The following is a 17871-nucleotide window of genomic DNA, read 5'->3' as shown; positions in this document are numbered from 1 at the left end:
ATAAACACTAAAATCAGCCGAAAAACCTAAAATCGACCCTAGACCAAAAAAATTGCCCGAAAAACATAAAATCGACTATAAACCCTAAAATTGGCCGAAAACTCAAAAAATCGACCCTAACCCCAAAAAACTCGGTCGAAAACCTAAAGTTAGCCAAAAAACCTAAAATCGACTATAAACCCTAAAATTGGCCGAAAACCTAAAAAATTGGCCGAAAAACCTAAAATCGGCCAAAAACCCTAAAATCGACTATAAATTCTAAAATTGGCCGAAAACCCAATTAATCGGCCAAAAAAATCTAAAATCGACCCTAACCCCAAAAAACTCGACCGAAAACCTAAAATCGGTCAAAAAACCTAAAATCGACTATACACCAAAGAATCGACCGAAAACCCAAAGAATCGGCCGAAAACCTAAAATCGGGCAAAAAACCTAAAATCGACTATAAACCCTAAAATTGGCCGAAAACCCAATAGATCGACCAAAAAATCTAAAATCGACCCTAAACTCAAAAAACTCGGCCGCAAACCTAAAATCTGCCAAAAAACCTAAAATCGACTATAAACCCTAAAATCGGCCGAAAAACCTAAAATGACCGAAAACTCAAAAATCAAATATAAACTCTAAAATCGGCCGAAAACCCTAGTTTACTAAATCCACAATCCAACTCAATAGCAAGAATTACTCCCATCAGTTCAGCATCAAGTGTAGTAGCTAAACCAATATTTTGAGAAAAACAACCAACATTTTCACCTTTAAAATTTCTAAAAATACTTGCACAAGCATCTTGTCCTGGGTTCCCAAGAGATGTACCATATTACTTCAATGATTCTTGGAGCTCTGGATGCATGAATATTTTCTCTAAAAAAATTCAGGGCATTAAAATCAATCATACGGAGGATCCTGAGTTTTAGTGGTACAGTTTCCAACTAAAGAGACGGTGGACATAATCATCGAGAAAATAGAGTGTAGGTTAGATTTTAAGTTTTGAAACCTCTGCTGATTTCTACAAAGCCAGATGGCATTAAAAATGTTGATAACACAGGCTGCAACCACAACTTTATATTGCTGATTGCAACCTCTATTACAAATATTTATAATTGAGGAGTATGAGTTAAGATCAATATTCAAATTTAAGATTGAAGCAAGCCGGTTCCATTAAGCAAGAGAAAAGGGACAATGCAGGAATAAATGAAGAGAAGTGTCAGGTTGTTTACTACACAAGGTGCCATGGAAGGCAACATCAATCCTCTAGCTGCAAGGTTTTCGCCAGTTGGTATCCGGTTTTAGGGCCGAATTGACATCGATCTTATGATGAAAAAATCTTCAAACCATGAATGATCTTGAGGGAGGAATTGTTGGATTCCATAGATGCTTGGAACAATTGACTTACTGACCATGAGGAATTGTTGTTATCATCTTTGAGGGATAGCTCATCAGACGTGGTATGTTTCCAGATCAATTTATCCTCTTTATCTTCAACTGGAATCGTAACTTTTTCTATTTTTGATTAAGTTATCATAAAAATTATTTTGAAAATTAACTTTTTCTATTTTCAATTTATCCTCTTTTTCAATTTATCCTCTTTATCTTCACGCCGCGACTTGTGCGAATGCACGAGTATTATGCTAGTTTTTTTTTAGGAAAAACGTAGTTTTCTTGTATTTTTGTTAGAAAAAAGTATTTAAATAACATTTTCCCTATTTTTAATGTGTTTTTTTTAACAAAATATTAATTAGGTAGTATATTATGTGGTAATATTTATCCAAGTGATTAAATAAATAAAAATTGAAATAAAAGCCATCTAGACATACTGTATGATGTCATCAAATATTCATTTTATGAAGCATGCAAAAAATGCTTCTCTCTGCTATTTCTTCGCAAATCAGGGAAAAAAAACAGAGGTGGGACCCATGTATTTTTATGTCAATCTCGCTCGTTTCTCTGCTTTGCCAAAAAGAAGAAATCTTACTTTTGTCTTCAATCTCCCTCGTCTTAATTTCTCTCTCCTCTAATTCACCTATACCAAACAGGCCATTAATGCCAAATAATCACACTTCAATCTTAAACTCTTTTACCAAATTAAGCTAACACCTCTCACATTTAGCTTAAGTAAAAAATTGGATGTTTTCTCTTTACGTCCTCCATGGTTTTTTGCCCCTCTGGATTTTACTTTTTTGCTCTTCAATAAAAATTTCAGTTTCTACGAACTGAATTTTTTTTGCCTTGAAAAAAAATCTAGTTTCTGTTAACCGAATTTTTCCAGAATTTGATCTAGAAAAAATTTAGGTTTGCGCGAACCGAAGTTTTTATCAAGGACAAAATTGAATTTTTTTAGGTATAAAAGATACATTGGGGGCATAAAGAGAAAACATCAAAAAATTGTTGTGACAACCAATTAGTTGATTCAGTGGTGATTGGCGCTGAGCTTTATAGGGAGTACTACGGTTCGATCCTCCGCAACTGCAATCGGCAGGGGCTGAAACCACTTGATGCCAGAATTGTCCCCCGAACAAGATTAAACTTGTGGTGAAAGGAAAAAAAAAAATGTTATGACAAAGCAAAAATTCAAATATTTGAATTTTCCCACCACATTTGTTTATGCATGAAGACAAAATACAATTAAACCCATTCCAGAACCCCTGCATACACAATAAAAAAAATGGAGTCAGCTCCTCATACACAGAACCCCTGCACACAAAGTCAGACAACATTGTTGCTAAATTGAAAAAAATAATTGTGGAGACTGTGTTGTCATCTCTCAGGTTTGAATGTTTATACTTTCATGAAAATTGCTCTATTCTCAATCCTTTCATTTTGTAATTCTTGAAGAAATTTCTTTTATGTATTTAAGCAATTTCCTTGTTTTTGATATGTGTTTTTATCGGTTATGACTTTGTGTTTGAAGTAAAAAAGGAATGGTTTGTATGTCATTTATATTTCGGATTTAATTTTTTTATTGTGAAAGTGAACGCTCACAAAGTGTTTGAGGAAATTTCTCAATAAGCAAAACCGATGGCTCTGTGGTTTTATTTTTTACCCTTTTATCTTATGTTTAATATTTGTGCTTTTATATGAAATCATATATGCAAATTTCATGAGATGTATTAAGTAGGACTCTTCTTGCTTCAGAAAATTATTAATTGGATTTTGTAGTTTGGCTTAATATGGATGTTTTGTTGTATTTTAAGTTTTTTTTTTTGTTGTAATATGTTGGAGTTGTTGTTTAGAAGTAGAAAACTGTGTTTTTTTTTTGTTGTAATATGTTGGTGAATATGTGAACATATATAATGCGATGTCTCTACCAACTGAGCTAAGTTCATGGGACTTAGAAAATGTTGTACTTGTGAGTAACTCTAAACACAATTTAGAATGTTTGGATAACAGTCTATTGTAAGTTTCATGAGTCTAATGTTGTACTGATGCATATTATATATTATGCATTAATTGAAAGATAGCTTAAATTGCCAAGTGCATGTTGATATTGTAACAGCAAAAGATAGTGGTAAATTGTTCAAGAGTCTAATGTTAGTTAGTATATACCTTTAGGGAAATATTTTAATGTGTAGCCAAAAATCAATAAGTTAAGAAACCTAGGAATATGTATAGTTTTCTGCAAATCATGTTAGAACATTGATATTAAGAGCATAGGAATACATGAGATGGGCTAGAGAAGAAATGAGACATGTAGGCTCAAATTTTGTACTTTTATTATTTGAGTTTCTTTTTTGAAATCTCCAATTTTCTTCATTCGCATTTGTTTCAGAACTAGAGTTTGATCCGAAATTGTCTCACAAAGACAAAAGATAATTCGATCCCTTTTTCCCCTGTTCATGTTAGTGAGGATACTTTACCTCTAATGCAAGGTTATCTGTTTCATTCTCTTTGTTTGAATCATCTTAGAAACATTATTGATTCACATAATCTTTCTTTTTATCATTCTGCAGTTAAGTATGATCCTCTTTTAAATATCGGACTGTAATCGGAAATCTGATGTGGTCATGGAGATGTTCAGTGTAAGGTTGTCCGTTTCACACATTTAAGTTATTTTCTTCTATTTGAAACTCAATATGCTGGAAAAAATGAATTTATTTCTTATGATGCAGGATGCAACTTTCATGTGCTTTCACGAATATGGGGGGCTTATCGAAAGCGTGCTTTCATGAGTATTTATAATTCATCTTCTCCCCGTGCATTTCACTCAATGTCTCTGTTGGTCTATTGATATTATTTTTCGGGAATAAATAATGAATGAGGAAATAGTCATTTTAGTCTTTGAAATAGATTTCTTCCCTGTCCAGCAGCCCTGCCTAGTAGAGTTTATTGCCAGTATCATGTGCCCAACAACCCGCTCTAATTTACCACAGGTATCTAACACAGCGAAGGCCACAACTCTTGGCATGGATATAGGAAGGAGTTGTCATGGAGACCACATATTTACCAATATGAGTTCATCTTCTGGATCTACTTTCAACTCACATTCACCTCCAGAGCCAAAATTTAGTCAATATCGTGGAACTTTTTCCTCGTTTGGTGCATCAACATCAAATGGATGTCTTCAGTGGAAACTTTGACTGCTCCACAGTTTCTACGGGGAAGTCCAAACCTATCTTCAGCGCAAACCAAACCTTCGGCTTGGCAAAGACCATCCATGGGACATCACATTAGTACATCGAATGGAACGATTCATGCTTTCCGATACTCAAGTCAGAGCAATTCCCTTGTCAGTTCGTCCCGGTAACATCATCATCATCATGTTGGTTCTGCTCCATCAGGTTTGCCTTTTGAGAGGCACTACGGTTTTTTCCCCAAGTCATCTGAAACTTCATTGATGAATAATGTTGGCTATAGTTGGATGAGTCTAGGGAACAATGATGGAAATTACATGCTTAATGCCGCGTTACTGGTAATGCCGTTGTTTCTATTCCAAGAAATATGCCTGATAATGGTTCATCAAACTTCAGAATGAGATCTTCTCGTATACTTAGCCCTGTGTTTTTGGTTAATGGTCCTTATCCAGGACTTCTACCTACTGCTATGGAGAGTTTATCCGACCGTGTTAGGAGTAGATAAATCGATAACAATGGTAGCCAAGTTGACAACAAGAAGCTATTTCAGCTCAACTTGGATAAGATCAAAAGTGGTGAAGATACGAGGACTACATTGATGATAAAGAATATCACAAATAAGTATGAATGATTAACTCATAGCAATGCTTGTTTATTATTAATAACTTTTCTTTTTTCACTAGATGCTCAGATGATATCACTTGTTTATTATCATTTACTTCCAGATACACCTCATTTGTTGTGCTAGTTGAATTTAATGAGCTATTTATTTTTCTTGATGAGTTGTTGTTTGATCCCCGATTTCTTATTATTTCTGAGGCTTATATCTTTTCCCCCTCAATTGCAGAATAGCGTAAGACTCATAAGGCCCATTACTGTACTATTATTTGTGGAAAAGGATAATGCCTAAATAGCGTAAGAGATTTACTTTTGTCATCCTACTAATTTACTCATGCGTCCCATGATTTTACTAAATTATCAATGTCCTACGATTTTACTACCATAATTGTTTTTTATAACGTTCGCTACTTAAGTAACAGACGGTTTTCTTCAAAAAATTCTCATTTTATAACGTCCGCTACTTAAGTAGCGGAAGGATAAAATGGGAAACACATAGGGTGCGCGAACAACGGGTGGGGTAACAGATGTAAATCTATAAATTTTTGCAAAATTTAGGAGTAAATTGTCATATTTTTTCAAAAATAAATAAATTTTCATCGATCTTTGAATCTGTATGAGCCATATAATTCTCTCATTTAAGTCTATGAAATGAAATAGTAACTTATTTTTGAAATATTTGAAGATTGTTTACTGCTCCTCTTTCTTTTTAACTATCATTTTAATATATAACTTTTCAACCAGTGGATTGTTGGAGTTTTTTTCCCCTATTCTATCCTCATTTTGTAAAAAGGAATGTAGTTATTGAGAAATAAAGAATTAATTTTATGGAAAATGTTAAGTAGAAGTTATTAAGAAAATAAAAGTATAATTGACAAATTGTAACTTTAAACTATCAAAACAACAGTTAAATAGGAACAAAAAAATTCTTCTAAACCGACATTTAAAAAAGAACACATGAAGTAATTTTTTTGGCAAAATTCTACAAATGACTCTTAACAATGGTTGTGGATGCATCGATATTCCCTGGCCGGAAGTTTATTGAAAAGAACACATAATTATATTACCATTATATTAAATATGATGAAATTATGTAACCAAAATAATATATGATGAAACTATTATATTCGATATGATGAAACTAATATTAACTAACAACAAAGTATTGAAAGTTGAAACATGCCTAATCAAAATAAACCTAGCTAGCTAGCTAGCATACATATAGGAGAAAGATCAATGTCATCACCTCTCAAGAAGTTATGGTTGTGATTGCCTTACAATCTCTTTGATATATTGTGAAAATCGTATTAAGATATATTCAGTCGATGTAACCTCAATCGCATTGCATTAAAGTTTTAACAACATAAAAATTGTTATATTGCAATCCAAATTATGATCATAAACCTTTATTTAAAGCCTTGATTAGAAGGTATACTCTTTGTTAATTGACGACGACGATCTCTTGAAACACTAGTTGGATCTACCACATCTCCCTCTCTTCCACATATAACACTATGCTTAAGAAAAAACCCTTTCCTTACCTTCTTCTTTTTCTTTATCTCTTTAACACCATCATCCGCACTTGTACTCGCAATATTATTGGCGCTATTCACAAGTTTATCGCGATTGCGAGTATTATTAGACTCTAAAAGGTGATTCAATTGCTTTGAAATGCTTTGAACTTCATACGCGTCAAGTAGAGATCTAGATTTTTCCTTGTGAAGAATTGTTGAACTTTGTGTCGCTTCTTTTTCCGTTGATGTCATTGCTTCTAATTCTAATTTGTACCGAGAAGGTCTCGGTGCACGATGAGTAGTACTTCTTCTAAAATAAAACTCATTAGAACCCTCACCTTCATGGCATGATCCGGATCCATGTTGATGCCATGCCCATGCAGCTGCTTTCACTATGTCTAAGTGATCTTCATTGATGTGATCATCTTTAATAGAATTGTTATTAGCAGGTTTGTTTCTTCGATTGATGAGAGAATTTAGAAAAGAGAGCTTGGAAGCCATGAGATGAATGTGTGGGAAAATTAAGCTCCACGCTATAATATAAGCTAGGAAATTATTATATTATATTAGGTAGTATATTACGTATTTGAACGAAATCTATTCAAAACTGTTTATTCAAAATCAAACGGTTTAAATTTTGATACAAATTTGATTTTTTTTAAAATAAATTTTCTAACTTTAAAATTTGAATCGTCTGATTTTAATAAAAAGATGATAATCTTTTCAACTACATGCAATTACATATACTGACTGCATTTGATCCAAATTCGTTGTTGAACACGTCATGTGTTAAAGTGAGGTCTATACGTGATTTTGTTGAGATGCGGTTTACTTGGCTGCTAGTAGAGTTGTTGGGAAGCAGATTTCCTGCTGTAATATTCCACAAAGTTTTCACGCAGTTTTAATTGTGGACCGTCCGATCTGTTATGTATGGTTGTGATTATTTTGATGGATTTTATAGCTGATTTGATCAGATCCGTCCGATCAAGAAATAATGACTGAGATTGAAACTGCGTGAAACTGTGTGATTTTATTACTGTAGCAAATCCGGATCCGAGTTGTTGAATGGCATTGTTAGAATTTAATAGGGTTATTCAATTTGAAAATAAAGTTTTGGGACCCTATATGGGGACCCTTTCTTGGAGAATTAGTTTGTTCTAGCTAAGAAAAGTGTATTTTTAGGACTTTTCTATGTGAGGATTATAATAACTTGGGATTTTATCCTACCACAGTCATTTTCATTCAATATTGCATAAAAATTTGAAGTTTGGTAGTGGAATACAAAAAGTACTATTTTTGTTGACAAAGAAATAAAAAAAATCTAAATTATTTTTTATAAATGCATTCAATCAATATCATATCACCATATACTTTTACAAAAAAATCACCATATGTTTAAAAATATATTTTAGAAACTAATTACAAAAATAAAAGTTACACTATAATGTAATTTTATTTTTTGAAGAATTTTTGAAACATAGTTTCCATAGATTATTTCTGAGCTTATGCAAACTTAAGCAATATAAATTAGGTTATATGTTTATTTTATAAGTTCACACTAGTGAAAATTGTGCTTTTATAAGCTATTTTATCGGATACTACATTGACAAACTTATAATGATACAAAAAAATTGCCTAAACTGTTTGTATAAGCTCAAAAATAAGCTAATTCAAACGGGCCCGTAATTTACTTATTTTCACAAAAAGTTTTGTGAGGCTCAATCTATTTTTTTTGTCAAGCAATATATTGATTATAATTTAACTTTTTAAAGTAAATAAGTGGAGTATCAAGGTTTGAACCCCCGATCAATCCATAACTTATGTTTTATATAAAATCTAAGAAAAATATTAACGAGCTTGACCAAATGACAAATCGTTCGAGAAAACTCGAATTCGATTCATGGGTTTACCAATTTCTTGGCCAAGTTTGACTTATCTCACGACCGAACTTCAGATTACTAAGATCCTTTCATCTAGGAACCGGAGGATTAAAAAAAAAAACGAAGAATATCATTACTTTAAGCACAATCATTATTGTCAAACGAGACACTTGAAACAAGACAATAAGGGAAAGAAGCAAACTAAATTACAAAGCAAACGAAATTCCACAACCAAACAAGTCCTTAATTAAACATCACACAAGTACTTAAAAATGTAAACAAACCATAACTTAGTACTAATGAAACAACTAGATCCAACTTGCATATGCTATGATGATTCCAAATCCAAGATTGTTCATGGTTTCCATAGAATAGTTGTCTCTGCAATCATGGAAGTGACCACATATGGATCCATGTTAGATGCAGGCCTTCTGTCCTCAAAGTATCCCTTCCCTGCTTTTTCAGTGTCCCTTCCTACCCTAACAGATGCACCACGGTTTGCAACACCCTGCATTCACAATTTAACCAATTAAGTAACACTAACTCATCTCAACCATAACAAAAATAAACATCATTCTTTTGGATTTTAATTAAAATAGTTAGATTTTATGTTATCACGTTCACCTTAAGGTCTCAGGTTTGATTCACTCTGGTGCCAATTTTGGTGGGTTGATTTAGCTTCTTAAAAAAAAAAACATATATAAATATTTGCCATTGTGAGACTCTAGTTACTTTTGCTAGACTCACTTTTCAGATTCACTAAAATAATTTATGTTATCAGTTATTCAATAAATTTTTTTTAAAATATTACGATTGTGTGCCATGTAGATTGATTATAATATTTTCAGACGTGATACACTATCATTACATCTTAATTGGTAAATAGTATAATTTAACGTATATAAAATTGGTTGAAATTCAAATGCGTCTTACAAAATCATATAGACTACATATAAATTTAGCAGGGTCAAGTTTAATTGATAAAATAGTGTGTTGAGAATATTGTGATACTAGTCTAATTTAACTTTTTTTTATACTACATAATCTTTAAACTTTCAAATGGTTAATGTTTTTGAGCAATTAATTTATAAAAACAGCTTAATAAGTTTTTTGTGAAATAGAAAATCATTAATAAAAAAATTGGTTACCCATAAGAAGGTGTTGATGTCAGCAGTTTCATGTCTTCCAGTCAAACGACGTTCATTGCCTTCTCCATAAGCAGCAATATGTTCCTTGTGTTTCTTCTCCAAGTTAGCAATTGCTTTTTTAATCACTTCATACCCACCATCATTTCTCATTGATTTTGTGCTGAAATTTTAATTATCATGCATCCATTGTCAAAAATCAAACCAAAGTGAATATCACATAATAAATTTATACTACTCTGGTTCTCTGATTCTTTTTATAAGAGACAGCTAAGTCAACAAAAATTGATGTGTCTGACTCATAATTTAGTTTAGATACATTAATTTACGGATGAAGTGCTATTTAAGTAACCATGATTACCTGTAATTAGTGTGAGCACCAGCACCATTCCAATCACCCTATTTTTATTAGAGTTAGTATCCTCACAAACTTAATAAAAATATTATATATTACATAAACTAGTTAATTAAATAGTAAAGGAACAAAAGTCTAAGAGAAAACAAAAATTGAAATTGTAAGGATGAAATTAACCACCTTAACTGGTTTAGGGTCAAGTGATAGCACTGCCCCAGCCATCTCAGTAATCCTCTGTAATCATATAATAAAATTAGATTTTAGTTACAATAATTGTTAAGAAAAAAAAAAAAGTGTTTAGAAAAAAGTGTGTTCATGTGGTTCCTACCTCCAAAATGTAACGAGCAACCCAAATCTCATCACCAGCAGAGATGCCAACAGCTGGACCCACTTGGAATTCCCACTATATTTGTATGAAATATAAGTTAGCATAAAAAAATATTTATGTATGAAATATAAGTTATGGAGACTAACATGGAGATCAAACACAGCACAGATATTAATATGCTGATACTATAATTTAAAAAATAGTATAATATAATTCAATATAATTATGTGTTGATATTTCGGTATTGAACACTGACGCGTGTTCAATACTGAAACTCGTCAAATTCGAGAAATTTGTGTGCTTCGTATAAAGTGTATAAGGAATAGTGAATGTGAAAATTGGAACATAAAATGTTGAAACTTACCTGGCCAGGCATAACTTCTGCATTAACACCACTGATGTTAATTCCAGCATAAAGACATGCTTTGTAATGTGCATCAACAATATCACGACCAAAAGCTTTGTCAGCACCATTTCCACAATAGTATGGTCCCTAATCACCAAATAAAACAAATATAAAATACATGCAGGCTATATTATAAGCCAATAACAAATCAAAACAAATACTAATTATGTTGTTATCAACTGTATACATCATTAAAATATGATTTGAATGGTGTGTGTAGTGTGATTGTATTCTTTGTACCGTACTGTTAAAATTAGATGATTTAGATTTCAATATAAATTTTGACTTGTTTAGTTTGTGTCTACAATGTGATTATGTGACAGTTAAGATGTGACTGATTTCAGTGTTGTGACTACACACAACTCAGATCAATTATTATATGTTTGGTATCACGGTGAATATATGTCCAAATCACCGTAATTCATCATGATTTTGCAGAAACTACAAAGTATAGTTTTTGAAAAATCACTATAAATCACTATTGACTCTAATATACTGACAGTAATATCAAACATGGGTAAAAGATATAATATTATGTTACCCCGAAGTGACCAAACATTTATGAAAGAGTTTTCACCTGAGGTCCAGGGAAACCACCAATGGGCCATCCAAGAGGCCAATTGGTATCTTTTTGCAGCAAGGTGTATTCCTGCTCAATACCATACCTATTTGGAGATATCATACAATACAACAATGTTAAATAATGGATAAGAAGAAATTAATGATGGAAAAATGTTAATATAAAAACAACAATAGTGAGTAGTATTAACCATGGTTCTTCAGCAACAACATCAGGATGACTGAATATCTTTGCAGCAGCATGTCTTTTGTTAGAGACAAGGGGTGCACCAGAAGGAGCATAGGTATCACACATAACCTAAACTCAATTACAATAGAAAATCATAAGTTTAACTTTAACAAAGTTGTATTATATCCTATGAAGCACGGACACCGTACACGACATGGGCACCGACATATTGACATCGGTAATAATTTAAGAAAATGACATAATTCAACGTAACCATAAGTGTCGGTGACTCGGTGTCATATTGGTGAGACACCGATCTGTGTTCGACATCGAGATAGCCTAATCCGAAAAGTGTCTGTGCTTCAAAGATTATATCACGTACTAATTACATAACATAACATTGTAGATAAGAAGAAAATTGTACCAGGATATTGTTACCCCTCCTGAATGGATCCTTGAAAATTGCTTGAGGACTGTTGTATTTAGATAAGATAAACAATATTACTCAGAAATTTTATAAAATTAAACAATATTTCATAGTGTATATACTAAGAAAAGAAGCTTACTGCAAGACCACTTCACTGTCATTTCCAGCAGCTTGACCAGTGCTTGAACCATCATAGGTCCACTTTGGAAGCTTTGATGGGTCATTAACAGGTCCAGAGAGAGTCTATATTCAAAACCATGACCATAGGTTAAAATGATTTATAAAGGTTCCTAATAACTTAAAAATTATAAATTGTGAAGTTGTTATATAGACTACATGTTTGGATCGACTTATTTTTGAGCTTATGAAAAATAACTTATGTTAATTCATAAGTTCCCACTAACGAAAATTGTATCTTCATAAGCTGTTTTTTTTTTTCTTTATAAACTACCTTGACAAACTTACATAATACATAAAAACTTCTTTCACTGTATAAGCTATTTTACATAAGCTTAAAAATAAGTCAATTCAAATGGGCAGATACATAAACTATCAAGTTTTTTTGTAAATAACTTTTATATTATTTTATAACTTTTGGTTATAGAATGGTGAAGTAAAATTACCCTTGCTTTACTCCTCAAGTCCAAGCCAGATCCACCGATCCTATCATAGTGAAAATAAAAAGAGGTAAGAGTTGTTACATTGTACAAAAGTACAAAAAAAATAAGTTACATGTATAAAGATAAACATAACACTTTAATGTCAATGTATGTAAACAAAAAAGAGAGCCAATCACAAGAAATAAGCAACAAGAGAAAAATCTCATTTATCTCCAATTGTATTAGACAAACAATGAAAACCATCAATGGTGATGAACAAGGTTTTAAATTGTGGTCGCAATTCTTGATATTGCAAAGAATTTAGGTCAAAAGTGATCTATACAAGTTAAATTGCGAGTACATTGCACTTCGGTATCGCGAATTCCCCATAACAAAGATATTAAAAACTATGAATGGAAAAAATATATTTACAATCAAACCAAAATAATAATATTAAGAGGGTCCGGAGCATCAAGATGTATCATGTATGTGATTTTAGACGCGATTATGATAAAAGTTGATTGTTGCTAACATTTGATGATTATATTATCAAAAAATTAACTTTTATCGTAATTGCATTTAAAGTCAGATACATGATACACATAAATCAATGTGTGATTGATCAAATAGAACATGAACGAAATCAAATCAAACCCATTATGAAAATTGATTTAGAAAAACGTTTCAAACAACATAAAACCATATACACATAATCAAATAGAGATATAAAAACGATGACATGGTGCAATTTTCGTTTAAAAAAACAGAGGAAAACAGAGTATATGAATGCACAAAGAAGAAAAGGGACTAACCATATGTATTCAGCAATCACTTTCTCGGTGGTATCGGATAGGTTAAGGTTGATTAGATCTGAAAGTACCGACATCTTCAAAATCAAAACTTAGAAAACAGATATTTTGATGTTTGGAACGATGGAGTTTCTCTTCCTAGTTTTATTGATATTTTGCTTTGATGGTTGTTCTATGGACTTAGGTGTACAAGGTTGTGTGGCATTTATAGTGTGTTTTCTTTTCTCCTTAAATTTTTCAAAAAAAGAAATAAAAGATAAACAAATTACTCAAAAAAATATAACAATTTTTCAATTTTTTTTTGACTAAACAAATTGTCAATTGTTAGCCATCATTTACGATGTTGTATGTGATGCTTATAAAAAAAAAAAAAAAAAAACGATGTTGTATGTGATTCACGTTTCATTTTTTTAAGGATAAACGTTTAATTTAAGAGTTTATTTAAAAAAAAATGAAAAGACTTAATTTGTATGCAACACCAATATAATTTTTTTATTCAAGAACACTTAGATGAGATGGTGCGAGTCTCTTCTACCTTAACTAAGGTCCTGAGTTCGATCCCTGGCTTAGACATGCAGCAATGTTAAAACTCTTAGAGAGAGTTTGCCACCATTTGGGTGCCACAAGGTTCGAGGAATTAGTTTCTACAGTTGCACCCAGAGGATACTCGGTTTACACCAATAAAATATAATTTTTTTTAGGATAATAAATATTTAAGCGATATAAAAATAAATAAAATAAAAAGTAATTAATTTGTTTTTGACCTAAGTAATTATTATTTTTTTACCGTAATAAACTCATGCTTTCGTTAATCATAATAGGCAAAATACAAGATGGTGTAATCTCAAAGACTCGGTGAATAGCATGCAATTTTGACGTTTTTGCTAAAGTAAGAGCGACTAAATTTGTTTGTTTTCGAATTAAACTTATCTTAAAGTTTGAGTATTGTTGAAGTAGTAACTTATAGGCGGACATAATTTTTTTAAATTTGCTACGGTTGTTAGAAGTACCCATGATGCTATCCACAACAAATTTACAATATGATTCTATGGATACATCATATACTTCCATCTCACCTAGCCAATTTAGAGCTTCTCTTAAACCCTTAGCTTCCGCTTCCAACGGCGCTAGTGTACCTTCCATTAGTCTAGTATTTGCTTTGACGAACTGTCCGTTATAATGTTATAATTCATTAAACACATACTAACTCCAAACCTGTTCTGTTCAGTAAAAATCACAGTTATAAACTGACACACAAAGTTGAGAAATTAGCCGTTAGATTAAATGACACACAAAGTTGAGAAATTAGAGTTCGAACTTCAGTCATGAAATCCGACCTAACACTTTTGACATTCTATCACTTAAATTAGGATTTTTATTTATTCTTTTGGTACAAAGGGAAGTTAGGATTTATTTAATTAAATTAATTAATTACTGTAAAGTAAATACGTTTTTATTTAATCAAGCAAGTTGCACGCACCATAGTCAGTTTTTTTTTTTTTTTTTGGTAAGCACCATAGTCAGGTTTGACTGTGTGTCAAAAATAAATAGTCAAGTTTGACCGGATACATAAAAATTAATTTAATTAAATAAATTAGTTAAAATATATCCACTTTCTCTTTTTGCTAATAAGTTATCTCTTTTGTGTAAAAAAAGGTAAGATATCTCTTTTCATTCATGGTTTTATTATTGTATTATATACTCCTATTTATTCTTATACTAAAAGTGATAAATAGGAAATATTATTATAGCAGGGGCCGATGGATGAAATCATTTTAAGTTGTTTGGCGAGATGGTTAAGATGAAAAATAGTGAACGAATTAGTCATTTGATTTGGTTGGCTACAACGTGGAATATTTGGAAACTTAGAAACAACGTGATTTTTCATGGAGCCATTCCGAATGCTTCTTCACTTTTAGATGACATCAAAGCTTTTTCATGGGCGTGGGTGAATGGTCTGTATGGGCATAAGTCTTGTATCTCTTTTTCTTTTTGGTGCTTAGATCTTTTGGCTTGTATTCAAAACATTTGATTACTTGTTTTGTTTTGTAAGGGATTGAGTACCCCTTGTACTCCCTTTTATCAATGATAATCTTTGCTTATAAAAAAAAAATATACTCCTATTTATTATTGTAAAAATAGGTAAGTACCTATTTTTGTTTAGAAATTAGTCAAGTGGTTTAGTAATTTAGTGGTTAGAAATTTTAACTTAAAAGAAGGGTAAATGAAGTGTTTGGAATTTGAATCTCTATTGTTGCGTATATAATGTGATGTCCCTACCAACTGAATTAAGCTTATGAGGACTTATTGATAGTTAACTTTTTTTGACAAAAACTATTGATAGTTAACTTTAAACCTGCATTTATATATTATCTTTTGATGCAAAAATCAGGCGCAACTGCAGAAACTAATCTATCGAGTCTTGTAAGATTTAAATGAGTGACAAACTCTCTCTAAAAGTTTTAATTTAATGCTTTTTATGTCTAAATCATAAATCAATCTCAAGACTTTAATTAAGTTAGAAATTAGAAGGAATCCGCATCATCTCATCTAAACACTTTTGGATATCATTATTAGTGTCACTTTAGTTGATAACAATTTCTACTTTTTTTTTTTTTAATTCAATAATTTTTTTAGTCAAGTAACCTAGTGGCTAGACTTACACATTTAAATGTAGATAAATGTGGAATTCGGGATTCGAATTCCGACCACTTCAATAATGTCTTTGTTAGCTACCATTTGAGCTACACTTACGAGACATTCAATAAATTTAATTTGATCAATGTTAAAGAAAATACGTGAGTATATATATTTTTTGGTTTATAACCCTCTGGTTTCTAGGATAAAGGGGTCCCAGTAGTCCAGAGTTCGATCGCGAGGTAAGTAAAGTCTGACCAAAAAATTGTTCCGCCCAGGAATCGAACCCGAATTCTCCTGAAATCCGTCATTTTTAGTGAAATACGCGAGTATATATGGAAAGGTCTTGTGATGCCCGTGACCGTGAGTAAATTTCAGGAAATTTCGTATTCGTAAGACTGGTAGGGAAAGATACGTATATTTCTTTTTGAATATAGATGATGAATTACATGACTATATGCAACTTTTTTTTTGCATGCATTGTCCTTTACAAATCACACTGATGTTAAAATGTATAAAGAATGACTTAATCAGTAAAATGGTTTCTTAAAGATATTTTTGGTTTCACATTGGTCCCTTAAAAAAAATGTCTGAATAGATCCCTTAAAGAAAAAAAAGGTCCGAATAGGTCCCTTAAAGACATCTCCGTTAATCAGTTTGGTCCTATTCGGACTTTTTTTAGGGACCAAACTGATTAACGGAGATGTCTTTAAGAGACCTATTCGGACTTTTTTTTCTTTCTTTAAGGGACCTATTCGAATTTTTTTTAAGGGACCAATCTAAAACCAAAAATATTTTTAAAGAACAATTAATTTTACTAATTAAGCCATGAAGAATCGTTGAGACCTTCAATAGGCATACGAAAATTTAAGGGACTTCATTAAGAACGAGAATAGTTTGCTGATGGATTAATTCACGAACTACTACTTACACCGGTGTAGTACTATTATATATATGTAAATTTAATTTAACTTTTTTTGGTACATTAAAAAAAAAATGTATTTGGTATGTTTTAGGTAAATCACTTTTTCTTTTTGACAAAAGGTATATTGTTTTAGGTAACTCGAATGCTGTGAGTTTTGTTCGCAGATTCATCCTTTATGTTTTTAGCGATGTTGATTTCGTGGTTGTATTTGATGTAATCTATCAATTTAAATGAATGAATATCATTTTGTTATTGTCAAAAAAAAAAAAAGGTAAATTATTTTTTTAATGTACTAAAATAGGTCCCATAAATTTGATACTATCTACGATCACCATAAATTTGATTATTTTTTTAATGCTAGCTGGTGGTCTCCCACCGTAAGCAAGTTAATTATGTGAATCATCGGATGAAAGATTTTATGATACACGTACTGTCTAACCCATAAAGCTCTACAATGTTTCATTTCTTCTCAAAAACCTAAAAATATTAAAATCGATTACTCCCTACTGAGCTCTAAAAATACAATTTTTTCTTAATATATGTGAAAAATATTAAAGCAGCCTATTAGGTAATTAATAAACAATTCTTAGTCAAACTATTTATTTCCAGAACAAATTTCAATTTACTATAGGACATCTTTCTCATAAGAATTGGAGAGTTAACACCAAATAAAATCATTCGCTAAAAACATTTACTTTTTGTCAAATATAGTCCTAGATCTCATGTTATTTTTCTACAAAATGAAAATATAAATTTTGTGAAATATATAATTTGTTTGGTTGATTTCCATTTTTTGTAGAGACAACAATCCAATCTACAATGTGTTGGTCCGTGATAGACCAACTCATTGTAGATTTCACGGACCAACTCATTGTAGATTGAATAACATAGCCCGCCTGATATGAAAAGTCC

At 31.5% G+C, this 17871-nt stretch overlaps 2 protein-coding genes across 2 annotated transcripts; both read right to left on the bottom strand.

Moving 5' to 3' along the window:
* Positions 1-6592: 6592 nt before the first annotated feature.
* On the bottom strand, positions 6593-7201 carry LOC123922585. Its single transcript, XM_045975285.1, has one exon. It carries the CDS (start codon positions 7199-7201, stop codon positions 6593-6595), a length of 609 nt encoding a protein of 202 aa, XP_045831241.1.
* A 1490-nt stretch (positions 7202-8691) lies between these two features.
* LOC123920715 (glutamine synthetase nodule isozyme-like) lies at positions 8692-13787 on the bottom strand. The gene is made up of 12 exons (XM_045973020.1): positions 13401-13787; positions 12613-12652; positions 12129-12232; positions 11987-12035; positions 11585-11691; positions 11392-11479; positions 10773-10901; positions 10409-10483; positions 10261-10314; positions 10087-10124; positions 9729-9888; positions 8692-9088 (listed from the first exon to the last, which is right to left on the bottom strand). The coding sequence occupies exons 1-12, from the start codon at positions 13472-13474 to the stop codon at positions 8936-8938; spliced, it is 1071 nt and encodes a 356-aa protein (XP_045828976.1). The 5' UTR covers positions 13475-13787; the 3' UTR covers positions 8692-8935.
* Between the last annotated feature and the right edge of the window lie 4084 nt (positions 13788-17871).

Source organism: Trifolium pratense, linkage group LG4, assembly GCF_020283565.1.
Source record: "Trifolium pratense cultivar HEN17-A07 linkage group LG4, ARS_RC_1.1, whole genome shotgun sequence".
Classification (NCBI taxonomy): domain Eukaryota; kingdom Viridiplantae; phylum Streptophyta; class Magnoliopsida; order Fabales; family Fabaceae; genus Trifolium; species Trifolium pratense.
Note: the sequence above shows the minus strand (reverse complement) of the source record. Positions and strands in the feature narration are given on the sequence as shown.